We start from the raw sequence: 21,686 nt of genomic DNA, 5'->3' as shown, positions 1-21,686 counted from the left end.
GTTTTTTCTTGTACGGTTTTTGCTTATTTTCTTTCACGTTACATAATTAAAAGGCTGCTGTTGCCCAATGGTTTAAATGATTTTAGAAATCACAGCTTGACAAAAAAACAACAACTGTTTATTGCTTACCCCTAATACTAATGTCTCAGTACATTTTTTCATGTCTTTTAAAAAAATACCTGATCCTATTTTTAAAATAAATGTACCTCAAACTATTCATAACAGTAGTTTTACTGAAACCATACAACCAAAAGATCTGAATTTAATCCCAGGCAGTCATGGAGTAAGAGAAACTTAGAAGAGAAGTAAACTCCTATGTACAGAGGCAGACTACTGTATTATCTTTGCATATTGACTTGCTGTAAAATCCAAGTGTTTCCTCTTTCTAACATTTGCCTGCTTAATGCATCTGTCCACAGAAAATGCTCTCCTAAATGGATGCTTTCTTATGGGTACAAATTCTAATAGATTGAAAAAACAGTAATCAAGATTTGTTAATATTCTATACAACACTTATCTCACTCTTTGGAGCCAAATACACAATAGAAACTGTGCTTTCTAGTAGCCAAACTGCATTTATCAGTAATAAAAAAGTCTTATGTGGTATTAAGGAGGCAAGATACTCAACCATAATTCCCTGCAGTGAAGGCCATGACTGATTCATTTCCACTCCTTATTTACGTGTTTCCTATCTCTGGTCTATCTCCCTGCCCTTTCTTTGGCCATGCCTCTGAATGGTGCTGTTGAGCACATCAGCGCTCGACTGCAATCGATCAGCCAGACAAGACAATAAGGGGTGTTCAGGTTCATGCCATTTGTGATCATTATAAAGGAAAGACGACCAGGGTCATGTGTTTGTATCCCGGCTTCATCTGATATGTGACACCACTTGACGCAGCTTCTGCATGCGATAAACCACAGAGCAGAACGAGTCCATTCTCCAGTTGGCCTGTTGTCTGGGTTGAGAGCACTTCGGTGAACCTAGATATCCAACCTGAACATGACTTCCAAACTGTCACCACACCTTCAGGAAAATCACCCGCACCTAGAACTTGTGTTTTAGAAAAAAGAAAAGGTATTTATACATGCCTCTACCTCCTTGAAGTTAGAACGTGTTTTCTTTTCTTGCAAGGTTTTTGCTTGTTTTATTTCATGTGGCACATAAAAAAAGCCCTGTTGCCACAACAGTTTCATTGATTTCAGAAATCTCATGGTGACAATAAAGTTTGCCAACCCCTAATACTAAGACTTACTTACACTACTCACATTGTTCTGCAAATTATCATTAGGTTTGAAATTGTCTGGGGTGTAACTATTTGATTCACGTCATATATAGAACAAACATAATAAAGGTTTCAAACATGAGGAAGCCATTTGATCCATCTCTATCATTTGACTGATAGTAATGGGCCGTGGAATCTCATCTAACCCCTTCTTGAGGCACATATAGAAGCATACTGTATGTCCTCCTGACCTAGGCTCTTATTTCATTGCTGAGCCGGAGGTAGTCCTATACGTTGGACGTTTTCCATGTAACCTTCCAGGTCTTTAATACTTGAATGAAATTCCCACATATTCTTGACTTAATCTAACAGGATTCAGTTCATTTAACATGTCCAACTGTGACATTCCTCCAAGGCCAGGAATAATTTCAGTCAATCTTCTTTGAACTGTCCTGAGAGACGTTCAAATTAAATACAGAGCATTCAAAGCATAAGAGACATAAGACATTCGAGTAGAAGCTGCATCATCGATCCAAGGCTTCTAAGGAACAGGTAAAGAAAGGTTCATTCCATGAAAACAAACACCATCTTCTGGCTGTGGAGCCTGGACACCTGAAGAGTTCTCCACAGCCAAAACAAAGCCTTTTTCTTTTTTTTTTACCTTTCAGCATGGAATGAACCTTTACCTATTCCATAAAAGACATAATACTCACCATTCTTTTAAGCCAGTGGTCTCTCACCCTGGCTCTGGAGTTCCCTAATCTAGCAGGTGTTACAGGTCACCATTAAACTGACAGTTTCTAAATGTTTAGACCAGTCTAATTGCGATCAAGCCGGAGACTTCTTAATCTAAGAAATTAAGAGTTCATTTTGAGCAAATACATATTCTTCAGCTCTCAAGGACCATGTTTTTCTTGATTGAATAATAATTTACTTCCCTAAACGATCGATTATATACAAATAGTTACAAAATAGGAACACTACAGGTATAGATTACTGGCAATCTAGGGTCACCTATAAAACAAAATGTTGTTGGGCTCTCTGAGACCATAACAAGAGTTCACTGTTTTAAGTCAATGACATACAATAAATTAATATTGTAGCATACACCCTGTCACTGACTATACATAAAACACGACAATTACTTCGGTACATTAGTATAAACATCACTATAAACATACTTTTTCCATTTTTCAATATGTCTTTTAAATATTTTGTTTTTTGTAAGAGGCAAAAGACACCTTTTTACTTATCGTAAATGATATTGAAAAAACAAATATAATTTATGCCCAGTCCTGACACTGGTACTTCAAGCCAAGCCAAGTGAGATAACCCTAAACTGTTCTACTGATAGAGACTGAAAGTGATGCAAACCAATCAGTGAAAGAAAGCAGGTATAACTTCAACTGGACCATTTACATCTCAAAATACATGCTCTTATATTAAACATTCCTGACATTTTCTAAACACACTGAAACATTGTGAATTCACATACCACTGGAACAGACAGTGTTTCTTTTATATTCAATAAAGATGGGACACAACTTCAGAATGTTTACATCGCATAACTTGTTCTTGTGAGTAATGAACCAGGGGGATTATCTAGTGAACAAATCCCTTGAGTGAATCACAAAAAAAAAAACACCGGCACTTTCACTCTGGTGAAAACAACATGGGTGAACCACCCATTAGATATAGTTGTTATCCATATTCTTATTGTCCGATTTAATAAAAGCATCCCTCAACACAGCAAATTATTCAAACAGGATTCACAGGAAAGCATCATGGTTACAGTTCTTAAAGTTAGTGGCTTAATATTTGATGTCAAGCCACTCTTATTTTTATAATACACAAGGAAAGGGGTTCAGACTTCTCAAGATACAGAGACTAATAGGCAGTCTGACTATTTTTTTAAAGTCTGGGCTAACCCTTATTCCTTCTATGGTTTCTAGTCTCTAGACTGTACACCTGCACAAGAGAAGGGGAATGCTTTCACATGCCATTAATCACAAACCGCATGACATTGGCATTCCAGTAAAATTGGCAGGTGAACCAGCATTAAAGAGTCAGTTTGATGTTTCATCTCCTGGTCCGCCCCTACCTCCAGTGACTTCCTGCTCAAATCAAACAGGATCTATGCTCAAATAAAATAAGTTGGCCTTTTTAGTCTGGCCTTGGCAGATCATTTATGGTTCTGCTGTTTAGTTTAAATGCCATAAAAGACTAACTAGCCTGCTCATAGTAACTAGATCAAAATCCCACTAATATAACTTGACCTATGGGGTAAAGATTAAGTATATACAATAATACATCTCTAGGATTCATCAATTAAAGTAATTATTTAGAGAGAACGTTCTTTCCGGAAAAACTGAAAAACATGGGTAAGAAGAAAATACTTTTTGCTAAGACAGAAAAACAGTTTGAACTGACTCTGAAATAATCCAGGTTTCTGCAAGGTCTGTTCCGCATAACCCATTCTCTTCACTAATAAAAATATTGCACTGCATTCAGTGCCACCTGGAAGTTTCCCATAACCACAGATAATAGGCGATTAAACGGTAGGAGGCTGTTGGTTCTGGAGTTTACTCTAGCTGGTAACCGTCCAAAAGAAATCTTTAAAATTAAAGACACAAACTTACACAAACTAATAAAATGAGCGGTTAATGAAATGTATTTCTGCTTCTACAAGTAATAGACTAGATGTGAAGGCACTATCATTTTTTTCTTGGATAAGTGGGCACTGAGCATTTAATGGTATCTCTTGAGCTACATTCTCAGTAGTAATGATACTTTGTAGTTTGATATATCTCTCTGCAAAAATCCTAAACTCTGTGCATGCAGAAAAGATGTGGGGTACCTGTATGCTCTGAAGGAATGTAAATATAGTACCAGACAGAAAACTAAACGCTGTGCTTGAAAAGCCATACCTTCTCTCATTGTCATCAAGGTGTGCGAAGAGCACGTTCTTAGATATTGCCTTGGCCAGCGCTGTCATTGTTTTGTAGTCCTTTGGTATTACCTGTGGAAATATGATCAAAGAGTTGCCATTGCACAAGAGGACTCTGAATTATATCAAGGAACAATGCAAATATCCAGTTAACATCACAACTCCAGGTGCTAGGCTTTCTTTTGTGCTACAGGTTTAGATGCTCATTTTCATTTCATTTTGTCAAAGTATTTAAGAAACATGCTATCTGAAGTGCAAGTTTTTCTCACAGTGGTAGGCTCTTGTGCCTCTTTAATGTCATGCAGGTATTTTGTATAGACTACAGAGGTATAAAACACCTCGTTATTGGCCTCCATTGTCATAATAACTGTCTGAATGACTGACAATGATAACTGTCTTTGAGAGTGTAAAACATAGCTGGTCTTCACTTGAATATCAGACTTTAATTAACACTAGTAAACAGGTGTACTGTATGTGCAGGACACTAGCAGTGTTTCTGAAAATCTAGAAATGCGGAGCTTCTCAAGAATCGTATACGGATAAATAATGCTGCACACATGACATTAAGTAAGAAGAGTGAGTAGGCTGAGGAAAAATGTCACTTGGCACATGAAAACAAGGCAGGCTTTAATTAAGTAACTACGCCAGATGGTTTACCATGAAGGCGACCACGCAAAATAAAAAAGGCAGGCATGTCAGTCCCAGCATCCTTTTCAGACCAGCATCTGCAGTTGGGCTATTTACTTAAAACTCTAATTACCAAAACAATGCTGGGTTTTCTGAAAATCTGCAGCAATAATTCTCACCACCATGGGTTGGGTATCTCCAATACTCTGCAGCACAGTGCTACACATCCTGGAGCTGAGCTCCTGCACTGTCTGGAGCTCTAAACTCCCCAGCAAGGGCTTTGAACAAGGAGACAAACGTTCTGTCTCGACCGCCAAAACAATTGGCGCTAAAACATGTAACAAACTTTGGAAATCGATAGGTATGCCATAGTGTTAGAGGAGATATTAAGAAAATATTTCGAAAGAAGAAAGTATTCTACAGATTGTGTAAAATTGAAAGATAGAAAAGACTATACCGAACTTCAGGTGCAGCTGAAAAACGTACAGTAAGAATTGCACACAGAAAAGAATTATGTATCTGAGGCATAACCTAATGCAAATTATGCAAAAAGGTTTTGTAGATTCTTCCATGTTAAGCACGACAATGTGGCGAAGCAATAAAAAGCAAAAAGAATAATTGTGCGTATAGAAGAAAGTTAAAATCACTTAAACAGGGAAGATTGTTTATGCTGTGCAGAACACTACTAAGTCCTCATTTACAATATTGTGTTCAGTTTTAGTCAGAAACGCCACATAATGGATATTATAATCTAAAAAAAGTTCAAAGAAGAACCAGAGGAATGATTTTTTGTCTCAGCCGATTGTCACATATAGATTAATGGAACTATGACAAGGGAGTTTGCATGATTTGATTCAAGTACAAAGGGGTATAAACAGAGTTAACCCAGTTAACCCATTTACACGCTGAAGTAAAATGAGGACAAGGGGCCACCATTGAAAATGGGAAATGGGAAAAAAAATGTAGATTAGAGAATAAGAAACAGTTCTTCACACAATGGTGTGGGTATCTGGAACACACAGACAGGTGGCTGAGGCACGTTTTTAAAGAAATAGCTGGATGAAATGTTGGTTTCACTTAGCTATTAAATTGCAAAATAAGCAAGACAAGCCAAATGGCCTACTCTGGTTTGCAAGCATTCCCATGCTCTAGAAATCATTCTGGTAGCAGCAGGGAATATAAAAGGAGCAGATAAATCAAACGCTTGGATCAAATCAATAATTAAAAGCTGAGGTTATCCACAAGTTGGAGATCACAGATTTAAACACTGTATCTACCCCGTACCCTCCCACTCCCTCCCACCTGCAAATGAGCACTGTAAACATGTGGGGCTGGCATGGTTAAGTGGCATTATTCATCAATGGTTAGTGACATGTTTTTGCACGATTTATTGTAAACATAAAATTGCTCCTGAGTGTTTTTGAACAGTGAAGTGTATTGTTGTTTGAATTGATAAACAAAACAAAAGAGAGGAAAAGGGTGGAATGGGTGGAAAATAGGACTTTCGTCCACGTTTTCCGACATTTAAGGAACTGTCCCCCTTTCTAGAAAACAATCCCATTTGCACCCAGGAGAGAGTTTAAAAAAATTGAATGACTTTGGCAAATGTAGGGACAGAGATAAAATAAAGTTCAGTTTTTGTAAATTCCCCCCCCCCCTTACCAGGATGCAGCAGCTTTGTCTATTAATATTAATTCAATTCCCTGCACTTATATTACTAAAATAAAGGATTAAAAAATTATATGAGCTACATATGTTCAGATAAAGAGGTACTGTAAGAACTGCATTAAAGGGTAATTAAGGTAGAAATTTAGCCAGGACACTCTTGGGCTATCATATGGTATAAAGCGTTTTGGCAAATGACATGACATGACATGACTCTCCAACTAATGAAGCTATTTACAGCACTTTCAGTGGCCACTGAAGCTGAATCTCCTTGAATATAGTGCACAGACGCGCATTTTGGTTCCTGACAGAATGTATCATTACACACTATTTTGCTAGAAGCTTTGCAGTGACAGCCAGTTAGTGCTTTGAAAACCTTTTTATCACGAGATGCGTTCTGCGAGGGGCTGAGAGGTGGCCTTAAGAGAAAAGGAGAAAAGAAAAGTTCAGGAGAAAAGCCGGTGCAAAATGAGACACACCTGGGCTGATTGAATAATTGGCAGCCAGTGGCAGTGAGATTCCGCATGAGGGAGAGGAGAGGACAGGCTCTGTGTGGAACTGACCAGTCCCCTGGACCAAGGGCAAGACTGATAAGAGCAGCCAGGAGGCTCCAGGGTGACAGGAAGGAGAGTGAGAGTACAGAAAGGACTTCCCAACAGCAATGGGCTGAGCTGGAGCTGCAGGCTTGTGGGTCTCAGTGAGGAAGGGTTAGGGTTAGGGTCATGCCTAATGAAAATACTGTAATTTGTATAGTAATCATGTAGAAACCAAGCCGAAAAAATCTGCCTACTGGTTGTGCATCTCCATGGACACTATGTATAGTTTTCATTTTATTTATTTTTACAATTCATCACTTTGGCAGACATTTCGGGGGGAGATCTTTCACTTCATATGATACAGTCTCTATCAGCGGTTTTGTCCTGTCTGTTTCTCACTGTGCTGGTATCTAATGGCAGGGAGGACAGGCAGCTCAGCACTAGACAGAGCCTGCGTGCAGTGTTTGCCGCCTCTGTCCAACAATGTGCTTCACCAAAGGTGCTTTCTATACCAGTATAATATTAGAAAAATGTAATCAAGATAACAGTAACTAATTTTAACATGCTGGATAACAATTAGAACTAGAATCTGATCATATGTTTTCAGTAATTGTGGGATATTACTATTAGGTTGCAGAGTGATGTGTAACAGTGTAAAGATGAGACATAGTTATTGAAATAAAACAGTAAAAGCACAACCCTGTTGGAATTGTGTAAATAATCTATTTGAATAATTGAAAAATTAATCTTAATTCAGAATAATCTGAATCTGAATAAACTAAATCATTCGATTTTTTAACATAATCCTGTCTGAGTGGAAAACATTAATGTACCATTCAAGAAAATGAGAGCTGTATGTAAAACAGTATCAGTGGGAAAATTCTAATTGGTTTTCAACTCATGAAGGATAACATGTGGAAAAAATTGAAATTTGAAATTGTTCATTTCCATTATAAGCAGCAAAACGTATATAAATAGTAAGCCTGTATAGGGAATCTGACATGCTTTTGTTCTTGTGGTTTTTTTTTTTCAAATAAATTCTATATGCTGGCTCAGATCTGTTACTCATTCTGCAGAATACAGCAGCATTCCACACGACAAAATAATGAAATGCAAAATCCAACACAAGACCACGAATAACAGTCAAGTTCAAACTTGCCATGTGGCAATGACAAAATTACATAACTGATCTGCCAGCTGTGTGTTGGAAATTGCATGTTGTATCTGTTGCTAAGTCAACTTTGACATGGGAACTGAAAAACATTTCACAGTGGACTACCAAACATTATCTGATTAGAATTAGCTATAGGGTTCATATGGTATATAAAGCATCCCTTTGAATGGAAAAACAGAAATGTAGTTCCAGTAGTTCCAGTGATTCCTAATTATTGTAATGCAATAATTATGTTTCCTCAGTTTGGCTCAATGATTTATGGTCTGTAATTCTATCTGATGCGTACCTCTTGCTATGTATATTTTATCTTGTTCTACCTGCTTAGTTAAATGACCATTCTAATACAAATTCTCTCAATAATGATTTATCAAAGAATATCCCGACAGTATACTAAAGCAAAAAAGGCCTGATACAATCCTGCAGAGATTTTCTTCTTTGCTGCGTTTTTGGGCAGAAATGAAGAAGCTATGAAGAAGCCGAAAGTGTGTTTGAGCTGCTGAGGACAGCTGTACTGTCCCTTGTTGGAGGGGCAAGTGACCTTCGTCCTTCAAGGGAATAAAATCTACACAGTCAGGAGTGTGGCCCCAGCTGTGCCCGGCTGTGCCCCTGGCAGCCGATCACAGGCCTTTCACTGCAGAACCTGACCCTCCTACAAATGTGAGGGACGACCACAAGGAAGCCTGTGTTCTAGCAGCCATAAAAATAAAATAAAAAAGAATAGAAACGCCCGCCTCCCAAAGAATACAAAATATAGCATTTGCTTTTCATTTTGAAAAGCAGCTCCAGGAGCACGGATGGATTATTACACAGAACGCTCGTGTTTAAATTCCTCAAGATCAGTGTCTTATCAATCTGAAGAACAACCACGAAGAAGAAGAATGAAACAAGTATTAAAGTATCAGAGCTTCTGCAGGACAGAGTAATACTGCAGATGGAAGAGAACTGCATCCCTCTGCCAGGTGTGAGGATTCATCATGCACCGGGAAGGGGCTGCTTTCTCTTTTCCAGCTCTCTGTATCCGCCAGTGAAGCCCTGGCTGGCCGATTAGAATGTCGTCATTTTAATATAGTAGGCTCTATAAAGATCCGGAATTTAGTTTTATGGTATATAAGTTTTACAAACCCTCCATTTAATTCTATAATTCAGAAACAATGGCTGGAGTGTCACAGACCCAAAAATGGAGGAGTGACGAAGAAAAATTTAGGAGAGATATTTCAATGTGTGTGCAATTACATGTTTAAACCTACTTACTGTGGCCCAGTTTATTTTTTCTGTGTGCACTACTCACAGATATGTTTGCCAGTCTATATATATATACAGTATTTCCTGCAGAAGACTCACCCCTGCTCTTGGCCCACTCTATCTTGTCATAATGACCTATAATCAGTTAAATATTTTTGAATGATCTTATTACCTTAAATGCTTTATCCGGTAGAATCAAAAGTGTGATAAAGTAACTTCATGTTATTGAAAAGAAAAGCCCCATTTGAAACTTTTCTTTATAAATTGAATCTAGTTCATTTTACGCTGCATGCGTGTGAAACGACTGACATACTAAACTGTCTACAACAGTAACGGCAGGAGTAATTAAACTTCCTATCACCCCACTCAGTTAAAAGTAAAAACATTATGCATGTTCATATAATAATGGCGTTTGTTGTGACATGTTAGTGTTAATGCACTTTGTATTGTGTAGTATCCTATGTTGTAATATTATTTAGAAGTTACAAAAGTTGTTATTTTGTGTATTTTGGGAAACGTTTTCTGACTGATGCTTTTCGGTAGTTTTCAGTTTTTCTAGTCACGACAAGCAGATTAAACCTTTCCATAGAAAACAAAATATCGTGGAAAGAGAAAACATCTCAGGTGTAGACTCAAGAGTAAAATCTGAACCCGGCTTTCATTGTTTATATGTTGTCAAGAACGGTTCAAGAACCACAGCCATGAGAATCTATTAAGCCAAAGGTATAAATTCTATATTTACATTAAGGGACAAACTTCAATTAAAAAATGCTCTCTTTATTTGTGGAGGAAGTATATCAGTGATAATCTGAAAGCGCATATCAAAGATTTAATCTGAATTTCCAGAAAGAATGTGAACCAAAAGGATCATGATAAATGCAATTATTATGAAGCATAATGGCTAGGCAAAGCAAGCACTGATACTAGGATCAGCTCCCAGCTGTATAAACTTTGATAAAACTTAAGTGTTCAGATAGACCTTCATGAGACAGTCAATTAGAGTAATCTAATTCAAGATAACTAAATTCTGAAAAAAAAAAAGTTATCTGATTTTTAGCTAATGTATGCCCACATTTACTTAGCCTGGTTACAGCAATAACGTGACCTTTCGGTCTGTCAATGAGTCTAACTGGACATCAGCCCCAGGTGAGTCGCAGGGTTTTCTGAATTTTGTCCCAGGGAAGCATTTGCTTACCCGAGTCTGCTAATCTCCCTTCGCCTTTAACAACCCAAGATCGTAACGAATTTAACAGACTTATTCAAAGCTGCTGGAATTTCAAGGCCCAGAGTTGACCACTCCAAGTCAGTCTTATTTATTTGCTTCAGCATCAAGCTTCTTGGCTCTTATGAGCAGGAGAGATAACAGGGCCTGAGTGACAGAGGCCTGCCTCACCTTCCTGACATAAGACACAGCATCTTCCTCAGTGTAGACCTCAGCGCTGACACCCCCTCTTCGGCGCCGGGCCTTCACCACTGGATTTGGGGGTGGAGGAGAAATCTCATCATCATGAGAATCGGACTGCGAGTTGGACTTCTGGCGAGCCAAGATTTGTTTGCATTCTTCCTAAAGTGGCAAGCAAAGAGAAGACGTGTTAGTAGAAACGGAATGCAACAAAAAGGCCTGGAAGTCATGTCCACATTTTAAACAGTTCCGCGCTGTGTACTGGCGACTTTCAATAATTAACGGAGGCAGCCTTCATTTACCACAAACAACGCTGTCAATTAAATACCCCATCTCTGAAAAACATTTACGGGGTTCCAGTAAACCATTTGATCTAGCTTTAGAAAGCTCACCTTTCAAAAACATCAATGATAAAATCAAATTCCATCGATTAAGCCTGAAGAGATATTTACCTCGAAATAGAAATCAGGGTACTCAGGTGCAAAGTCTAGTCAAACAATCACAAGATGGTTGCCTGGTATTATTTACTACCTTGCAAAGGTCTTTCTTTTGGCCTTGATTTTCCCGCCTGCTAAGTAGCTGACTGGGAAAAGGACATAACACACAGAACACATCCAATCTCTCTGATGCACACATCTGCTTGGACCACAGATCCCAAAGTCACACAGTCTTTCAGTGTCAGACACTCTGCCCTGAAACAGGAACCAGTAGCTGAATGGGACCATAGAACAGCTGCCAAAAGCTCACAGGCTCCTGTAAAAGGTAGTGGTCGATTTTTACAGCTGAAGGTAATCCTGCTACTCAGCATTGTTAAGAATATGCACTGTACGTAAATGTGAAATGAATTAAACTATGGAAGTAAGCATTTACAGCATTGTTTATTCCTGCACACATCCAGTGCGATGGGTCTAAAAATGATCTAGAAATTACAAAGGAAAATCTAAAATGAGGAAAAACTGTATGTAAACTGTACGATTAGTATCATCTAGGCACTCAAGACACCAATCCAGTTACATTGACATTATCTTTACACACAACTGAATACATTTACAGTCTAACCTTATTACTTTGACACAGGATGTGCAGTCCACAACAGCAAATACTGCACATGGCGTGCTCTTGTTTTCTTCAATGACTAAGCCAATATGTCATATTTGACTTTGAAGAGTAGCCTACATAAAAAAAGGAGCCCTGTGAGATATCCCAGGATGAAAAACCCTGTCCAGTGATCCGCTTTACAAAACAGGACCACAGCAAACATGAACAAATAACCACTGTGATTAACATCTGATGAGAATCATAAAAAGATTGAATTATGATTGAAAACAAAGACAATATCGCAGAGACTAAGCTTTGTAGATGCATTTCGATTAGAACAGTATGCTATCACTGCTACACCAAGAATAACACAGCCCTAATGGCAGTAATTGAGAACAGCAATAACATGAGCTCTGTATTTACCATGCCATTCGGTAGTCTTCTGCGGAGCTCCGTGTTACTCAACTCCAGTAATTCCACAGCAGGAGGCCCGTACTGCCCCAGTTGCTCTGTCATGCACAAGCAAGGGCGTGTGGCCGAGGCGCACCTGCCATCACTGAACTACTGAAGCATCCGCCTCCCCAGACACCTTCCCGCACGAGGAGCGGGGGGCGGCAGTCCCCCCGAAACGGCGGTATGAACAATACTGCCAAGCGTGCGCGCTCCCCCCCCCCCCGGCCACAGGACGAATCGCCTGAGACGGACCCTCACCCCCAGGTGAACACCTCAACGGTCATGCGTTGCCATGACAACGGGGCATCTCACCCTCGGTGAGGACGAAGCGCAGCTAAAAACGACGGTCGCGCAGATCAGGGGAAAGGAAGAGCGAGCGCAGGGGCTCACACACACACGCACAGAAAATCTGCATTCTCCTGTTCACCACAGATCTAGCTCACAGTTGCCAGCGCATAAGACAAGACCTTGTTCTGAAATCAGCATCCCCTTGCATTAATATTAATGAGGATTTAAATGTCACCTAACAACACAGTAGGCTGATTAAACATTCGCATTACGCAGCTGGATACTCAAATGATGGGCTCCGGCGCAAGCTGTCTTTCTGCAATGTCGTCAGATAATTCAGCTCCGCACTGAGCTGTCATCCCTAGCGGTATTTTCTCGGATTCAGGCGCAGTGTGCCCTTCTTCCTTCATTGACATTTCTGCTTTCACTATGCTGTACTGCGTCACCGTCTCGCTGAGAGCAGCGGAGAGGGAGGGGGCAGGGAAAAACAGGGAAAACAATGTGACGAGAGGCCACTGCTATTCAGGAGGCTCTGCGTCTTAGTGTATCCCTTAAACAGCTCGCAAGGAGACGCAAAATGAGCATCCCCTGCCAGACCGCAGCGGCTAGTCTCAAGGCTGGAGAGCAGAAAGAATAGTTTAATCTGAGCGGAAAAGAAGGCAAGAGAAGGAGCAATATCTTCAGGCTCCGGGACTCCAAACGCACTGACGTGGAATAAGGATGACAGCCCTTTTCAGCAGAATCAATGAAAACTCTGGGACAAAAAGATGAGGTTTTCTGAGAAGAAAATCCAATCTTGCCCACTGATTCTTTCCTCGATTATGTTCTGTGAAAGGTGCTACAGAGAAAAGAGTACTGTTCATATGGTCTTTTGTTCCTCAAGAAAACCTCTACATCTTGTTCAGCCATGCTGTTCCCCCGTGTCTCAAATATCCTGCTATAGAGTGACCACTCGTTAAGGAGACTAAAGGGCTGTACAGTCTATAAAGTACTAAATCTTTTTCACCTTCAGCTAAGGTCTTGTGCTGTGCCAATACAGGTTTTGCTTTGTTGATGTTCACTAGAGGCTAATATGAGAGCATCAAACTCATTATACTTGTGACCTTGGTCTCCAGAGGGGAAAGGTTATGTCCTCTCAATAAACACATCAAAAGAAACCCTCAAGGACTACTGTCAGACCTCCTTCTCTTCAGTGATGTGTCCATAAGAATGTTTTTCCCCGTCTTGAAGTTAAAAAGTGCTCAATGCAGCAGTAAATGTTTCCCATTCGAAGTCTGGTGATAGAAGCACTCCCTTCTTTTCTACTATACAGCACAGCAGAAGAGCTGTGTTGATGACCAAGGACCTTGCTAAAACAGAACGAGCACTTGGGCTTGCAAAGTAGAACCGACAACATTTATGAAACAAAAAATACACCAGCAAGCTGCAGAATACACTGTTGTACCCCAACAGTAAGTCTGGGTTTCATCACTTTACTTAAGAACATGTCACATCACTGATTCTGAGGCATTGATGCCCTTTTACTCCAGTATCCAGGATACACAGGATACTGTATGTATGCTGTGCTTAAACCATCTCCTAATATTTTTTTTCAGCAGCAGTGGATAGTGAGATTAGGTACATACATCTGTGGTTTGCAGTGCTGAAGAGCTCCAGCAAAATCTGACATACAAAAAGCTACAAGGCAACATCTAACTATAAGAATTATTTATTCATTCTTAGAATTTCACAGAGGATTTTTTTTTTCTTTGGGTTTTCTGAACAGACAAGAAAAGGTGTTTATAGGCCATTAAAGCCAGAGTATGTTCTGGGCAGGGCTCATTCCAGACTCTCCCATAGAGCAGTGCAGTCTCCGTAGACAAAACACAGGACAAGTGTGCAGGGAGGCTTTTGTTTCTAGATAAAATTCTGAGGCAGGATATTTTCATTTGCTTGATTTTCAATAAATCACGGGTGTTGGAGATCGTCCGCCCCTGGCTGGGCTCAGAGAGCCTCAGTGTTTATTGTGCTCAGGGCCTGGGAAGAAAGACAGAAGCACCTCAAGCCACCCACAGAGACCACCACACCTTACTCCAGACAGTCTTGTTAAAATATTGATGGCATTGCCCCTCCAAACAACTCAAGATTCTCGAAGATAGGATCATAACAAAAGAAAGAGGAGACCACCATGCTTCTTCGGCATCATCGAGCCATTTTCGTCAGTTCTGTTCCGGTGAAGCAAGGCCAGGTCAGCATGTAAGCTAGTTACCTGTCCTTCAAAACACGACACTGTAACTTGTCTCTGCATGTTGTTAACACATTATGCTCATCCTAACAAGGGAGTGCTTTGAAATGCATGTCTTTTGGGGGTCTTTTGTCACTCACTTCAATTACCTCAGGCAGAATACCATCAGTGCAGAACAACCCACTCGATCCCAATGCTCACTCAAAAAATGTTTTAGGCTGAGGGGGGATTGTGTGTGTGTGGGGGTGGGGGGTTGTCTAATCTAATTTTATGGCACATTTCTCCTTAATAATGTGATTGCATTTTGAAGGCACATTGGTAGTTCAGTAGAAGAATTCTCACCTACCACGAGCAAAGCCCAGGTTCGATTCCAGGCAGGAAATTTTTGTCACCTTACTGCAAAAAAGCTATTGCTCTTCGGAACTAGATTAATGCGTAAATGTTGTGTCCCTCTCATCTCGGAGTGGATGAAGAAGACCAGCTTCTCACTGACCGGAACTAAACAGAATGCAATAACCATTCCAGCATGTTTAAGGCGCAACTGTAAAATGCAATTATAATTATTGCTGTTGTTGTTGTTTTCTATCACAGTCAAAATGTCCTCAGTCCTGCTCCAGAGACCTAACTTTAAAGATCAACAGAAGGTCATTGTTGAAAACTTTTGTCGAAATAATTTGAATCTTCTCTTATCCAGAGAACAGACTACTTTTCAAGCTCACAGCTGCTTTAGGGTGTGTGCACAAAGAATTGCCATACAAGCAAATATCTCCATTCAGGACATCATCGAGCGGAAATCTCACTGTCACTGCTGTCAAAGGCACTGTATCTCCATCACTGACAACTTTATTGCACTCCTCCCCTCTCCTCCACTGGCACTGTACAAGATATAAATTCCTCTCAACGCAACAGCTAAAGTCATTGTTGTGCACCTGTGATCCCAGGAGGCTGAAAAATCTAACTGACATTGATCCCCACACAGATAATACTTTTGCTTTGTGAATAAACCATTCCCAGTCCTCACTTGGTTAATGCATAATCCCTGATATAGCACATTTGCCTCATGTGCTCAGCTCTGAAAGCTGCAGCTTAATTACTAGCTGCTGATGGTAAACCATAATGTTGGTCCAACTGGAATCCATATGATAAACTTCAAAAGAGAGGGCTTGTGCTTCAGTTTAATCTTTTGGAAAATTAGAAAGAGCCCTAATTCTTGCGGTAGCAGGCACTGACTTCAAAAGCAAAGGCTCAAAGCAGGCTACTTGTTTGAGTGGTGAAATCTCAAACCACAGCAATTGCAACAGAAATGTAATTCCCTGCCATGTCACTTGTTGAGCAAAGGGAACACAGTAAAGGCTACCGAAAATAACTATGGAAAAATCAATTTCATAATTATTAATTAATTATTCTGTATTCTGCAAAACATCCGTGACGAAGGAGGAAAACAGATCCACAATAAAACGTTTCAAATGCACCTGTTAGATCAATATCTCTCTGTAGTCATACAGGCATCTGTCGACTTCTACAGTAACTATCCTTCTAAGGATCTTTTGAACTAAGAAAAACTTGCAGATCTGAGAATGAAACGTAAAGCATTCAAATCAATTAAATTAAAATCTGTCGTCTGCCAATTTCACCCACTTTCAAGTAGTTCACTTTTATAGGTTTGTCAAATATCATCCCCAAATGTCATAATGGATTTCCACAAAACCAACAGACTTCGAAACTCTCACACTAACATTACGTGTGGCGAAAGCTACCTACATTTCTAACAGACCAACTAACAAGCACTCAGTTTAGACATAAAACAACTGGCTTCACTTCACCTTGGGGATCAAAATGACAGATCTCTTCTTTCCCAGTTTTAATTTTAAATAATTACATTTCAGAAAAGATTCATATTTTAATCTGGAAAAATATACTGCTACATATTCTACTTATTTAAACAAAAGCATTCTGTTTCTTCCTCTCCAAGCTAGTACAGTAAGGTGAAACAGCCTGTGCATTGTTAAGTCAGATATCCAATACTCAAAGATTATCTCAGCTAAGATAACTTCATAAACCTTAATCCTCCTAATTATAATTTTCTGTAAATCAATACACCTGTAATCTAAGCACTGAAACACCTGCATATGATCTTTCAGTTTACAGAAAATGTGCTTAATCAGTTAAAAGGGTTGGTAGAACAGTAGAGTGCAGATAACGTATCATGTCTGTGTCCGTGACACAGTGAGAAAGTCTTTGTTATTAATGTTGAATAAAGGGTGATGTAAGATGTATGCCGTCATTAATGAAAATGTGGCTGAACTTTACCTTTAGTAGTGCAGGAAGAAGAATTAGAATGGGCCGACAATTCTCAATGTGCCCAAGAAAAATGTTAAGGAATAAATTCATGCATTCAATCTACACTTATAAAAGGAGGGTGAAAAAAATGGTTATGATTCTGACATTACACAACACACAAAGGTGAGTATGGGGGGAAATACAGCTTTTTGCATTTATGGAATGGTTTGGAAAGATAAGTACATTTATTTTTTAAGTATTTAGTGTATATCTTTCTATATATAGCCTATGCTCTATATTCTATGTATTTTCCTGTTTTCTACTAGGAAAACATACTATTATTTCAGTCTTTGGATTCAGCTTAAGTTCATAATCCATAAGAATCTGAGTACATCTTGTCAAAGCTGGTGTCAGAATTGTCAGAAAATTAGTATGACTTGTAATTAGCATATATGACAGGCAGAATTTAGGCATGCATCCAAAAGGGAAATGATTTCAGTGTCACTAACAAAGGATATTGACACTTTATTGTACATCACTTTATTGTTTCAAGTTTATGATAAAAACCACTTAACAGTGGCTTTTGATTTCTTTGAGATCAAGGTCACAATTGGGGATTCTATATCAGCACTTATCTAGCTTGAATACTTCATACTACTGTAAAGATAAACAAAAAATGAAAGTTCTGTAATGTACTGAAATATCAACGTTTTGGACACCAATAACAATCACGTAATTAATTTTGATCTGCATGTTTGGAGAATGTTTATAATTTGATTAAATATTATATAAAAGCAACTTATATCAGCTGCAGTAGTATCTTCAATGGCATAGTTTCTTCATCCAGAATCTCCTAGTTATTTGTGCAGAGCTGCTAGGCAGGATTTTAAAACCGAATAAGAATGATTTTAATAATAGGAAAATATTTATGACCTTTCAATAAAAAACATATCCAAGAAAACACATTTCCCAAAATACGCAAGCATACTGGGAGCATCACTGAAATGTCTTACAAGTACTATATTAACAATATTCCACAGGGTTCGCAAGAGCTTTGTACATACCGTAGGAGGGATTTCACATCTTTCACATTTCACAGTGCGGAGCCCTGTGGCAGATGTGTGGCAGATATTATGGGCTGGTGGTCCTACTACACAGCAGATCAGGGGAGCAGTGAGTAGCAAGAAGTTGATCTCCAGCTGAGTTAAGGTGGACTTTAGGAAGGCCAGACTATGTGAATCAGGAGAGAGGGGTTATCAAACCTGCTCTTTGGAAACGTGCCCCACGACATAAAGTCAGGACATTGGTTTGACACTCTTATCCAAAAGCACAGCACTGTCAACAGTATAGGGTCTCCGTTCACCATACAGGGTTTTTGGTTTGAAAATTCCCATCCAGAAGGAAGAATGGACCACCAGCATCGCTTACAAGAGCAGCTTGGTGCTCTTTAGAGCTTTCCCATCTGACCAGTAGTGGCCAGGCCCAGTCTTTCACAGCTTGAGATCTGATGATCAGTCACAATACTGGGAAATTCATCGTTTATGGTCTAGACCAGAGGGAAGAGCACCACCTACTAGTCCACCAACACTACTATCAGCAGCAACCTGGCTTTACTTAGACTCTCCCACCCCAGTACTGACCAGACCTAGCCTTGCTTAGCTTTATACCTACATACAGTATGATTTCCCAGTTTAGAGTTCTGCAATGAATTCGTATTGGGACAGAATACTCTTAATATCCAGAAAATGTTGAATGTTGAAATCCCCCCCCCAAAAAAATATTTTCCAATCCACGATGAGCAGTGTTGTTGCTCATCATGTCTAATTTCAGCATGTAATTATCTGACCCTTAAAATCAAAAACAAAATCATTCATCATTTTTTCCCCTCAAGTCTTCTTGTGGTTTCTGTGACTTTAAGACTGACAGTTGTTTTGTTTCTCTGCTCCAGGAAAACATTTCATTGACTTCAGTGAAGTTGCCTACGTCTTCGTGGAGGATATTAGGATACTACACGACCTTTTGCAGAATTATTATTTGCAGGCAAACAATTTGCACAGGCAGTTCACAGGTGCCATGGCACCTCCGTGAAAACAAATGAGACACTTCCTTTCTTCGCATGTGTGTTTTCACAGCAGTTAGTGATTTGCTGTGGTTGCCATGGAATTGTATGACCAACTGCACATTCTGCATTGAATTTAGTGCTGATTCGTCCTCCTGGGCCAATTTATATATCTTAATGTATATCTGCAATAAGATGTCACTGAGACCTGAATTTTATGGGACAGGGAGTTTCTGGATTGAACCCTCTATACAAACTAACAGTATTAAATCCTGGATTATTTACAGTCAGTCATTGTGTTTCATATCACAGCTCTGTCACAGTGACAATGTATAAAGCCCAGCTCAACTGCTGTACCATCCAATATGGCATGACCTGGAACTGTGTGCCTGACTCTTTGAGAGCATTCTCTCAAGGCTCCAGCTGGTGGCCCTGGGGGATACATATGATGACACCCGTAACGGCCTTAACATCACATGTGTCATCACACGGGAGAACATGTGAGAACTTGTGACCGGAGGAAACAGAAGAAGAGTACACTATGGCAGTAAACCGCAGTGCATATTGCTCCCACATTGTGTTTGCCACAGCAAAGAGTAACCTAGAGAGCACGGAAAAATCAGAAAATAACATCCACATTTCTTAATAACTAAACATTAACCCAACGATCAGACTGCCAAAAACCCTACTTGACATAAAGCATGCCACCCCAACAAAGTTCCAGTTTGAATGTTGTGATATTCGGAGCTCAGTCCCACATTCATTTCCCACATTAATCAGTAAACAATCAAAACAACACTTAAAAAGCCACTCTGTTGTGTGAGCTTTTACAGATTAGACCACTTCATTAGGAGCAGAAAGGTGCTGGGACTCTATGAACCAAAGCTCCCGAAGAGAGGTATGATCCTCAGATCACTGTGGCTCCTCTCGTTTGCAGACTTCCTTAAGATTTATAATGCTAACTGAAGATGGTGTCACAGTAATTTAATGGGACCTCATATATTTACTTATCCACAGTAAGGACCATTAACTTCCTACACTCCTACTAAGAACAAATCCAAATGATTAAATACAATTTATCAAGACTACAGAAAATATAAGAACATAAAAAAGAATTTGGATTACTATGTAATTAAAGGTGGTCTGTAGGCTGCAACTCATTGTTTAGGGTAAAACAATACCCATTAATAACTTTTGAAGCATTAAAAAAGCTGTCAAACATATAAATTACCCCCACTACAATTTACAGTATGATAAGGAGAATCACCAATAGATGCTGAAATCAAAAGAGTTATAATCAGAGTACTCTCATTTTGTGCACACTTGAAGATTTAAGGTTATTTGGGCAGCAGAAGACAGTATTTTAAGTTAAGGTATGAACTCTGTTAATGTTTTACCACACCACATAAATGATACTATGGCTGGCTGTGGTAGTTTATGCAGGCAGCAACAGAGACTAAGGATTTTTTTTCCAAACGCACAATAATTAGGTTAAGATGGCCCTGTTAACACAACAGATTCAACAGAACTCAACTGCTCTCAGAATCACTGAAGATACTGTAATCCCAGATGGTTTAGCTCATGAACATGCTTGCTAACACATAAAAGGGCCTGACTGGGTGTCTGGGTGTGTGGGCTGATCTGTAGACACAGACACAGATATGGAAATACACCACAGGATACATTTTCCAGATCAGGATATCTGCAACAGACGAAGCCACAAACAAAATGAAAAGGAAATTAAACATGAGCCCAAGATGTGCTGATTTTGTCACATATGGCTACTGACTGCTCTGATACCCATCCAAAACCCGAAAGTGCTCCACAAGTTTAGTATATGGTATTTTCAGCAGTTTTAAAGAAATTATCTTGATGGAAATAGACACCAATGTCATCTGCCTTCGATTAAACTTAACTGCTCTCAGAATGGCCCAAATAAAATTCTTTATATACTTAAAAGAATAAATCATAAACAAAGGTAAGACAGATAGAACTTCTGCAATTTCGTTACACACCTCTGACAGTCACAACAAAAGAGCAGGTATTATTGATGAAGCAGATTACAGATCGTACAGGACCTGACAGACTGGAGCACACTGTGTGAGGACCTGCCATGATCTGAGCTTGTTGGAAATGTGCACAGAGATTCAGTTCCCCTGGTGCTGTTGCAGAGATTGCAGCAGTTACCCAAGCTGAGTTACAGTTTCAGGGAGGAAAATGGTTCAATATCACAGGGGCCCTAGACTCAATTCCAGACGTGGGGTACTATCAATGTGGAGTTTGCATGTTCTGGCCGTGTTTGTGGGGTTTCCTCTGGGTGCTCCAGTCTCCTCTCACAGTCCAATAACTGTTTCCTGGGAAAATTCGGTGTGAGTGTGTGCGTGTCTGATTAGCGTTGTGTCCTGTGACAGAATGCGTGCTGTGCAGAGTGTACCCCTATCCCCCACAACCCTGAATGGAAAATCTGGTTCAAAAATGGATGGACGAATGCAATGGAATCTTCACAATCAGCAACAGCTCCTCTTCTA

At 39.6% G+C, this 21,686-nt stretch overlaps 1 protein-coding gene across 4 annotated transcripts in view; it reads right to left on the bottom strand.

Moving 5' to 3' along the window:
* Nucleotides 1-21,686, bottom strand: part of prkar1b (protein kinase, cAMP-dependent, regulatory, type I, beta) — a 77,306-nt gene that overhangs the window by 47,250 nt on the left and 8,370 nt on the right. For 3 of the 4 annotated variants that reach the window (XM_088612903.1, XM_088612904.1, XM_088612905.1), the window contains 2 exons: nucleotides 10,808-10,978; nucleotides 4,151-4,242 (listed from right to left, as the gene is read on the bottom strand). In XM_088612903.1, the coding sequence (XP_088469029.1) occupies nucleotides 4,151-4,242; nucleotides 10,808-10,978 (263 nt within the window). Of the gene's footprint in view, nucleotides 1-4,150; nucleotides 4,243-10,807; nucleotides 10,979-12,277; nucleotides 13,024-21,686 lie in introns of those variants that run through there. The other variant, XM_088612906.1, reaches the window with a different exon arrangement.

This window comes from Lepisosteus platostomus, chromosome 19 (genome assembly GCF_059453375.1).
Source record: "Lepisosteus platostomus isolate fLepPlt1 chromosome 19, fLepPlt1.hap1, whole genome shotgun sequence".
NCBI lineage: Eukaryota > Metazoa > Chordata > Actinopteri > Semionotiformes > Lepisosteidae > Lepisosteus > Lepisosteus platostomus.
This window is presented reverse-complemented; position numbering and strand designations above follow the sequence as displayed.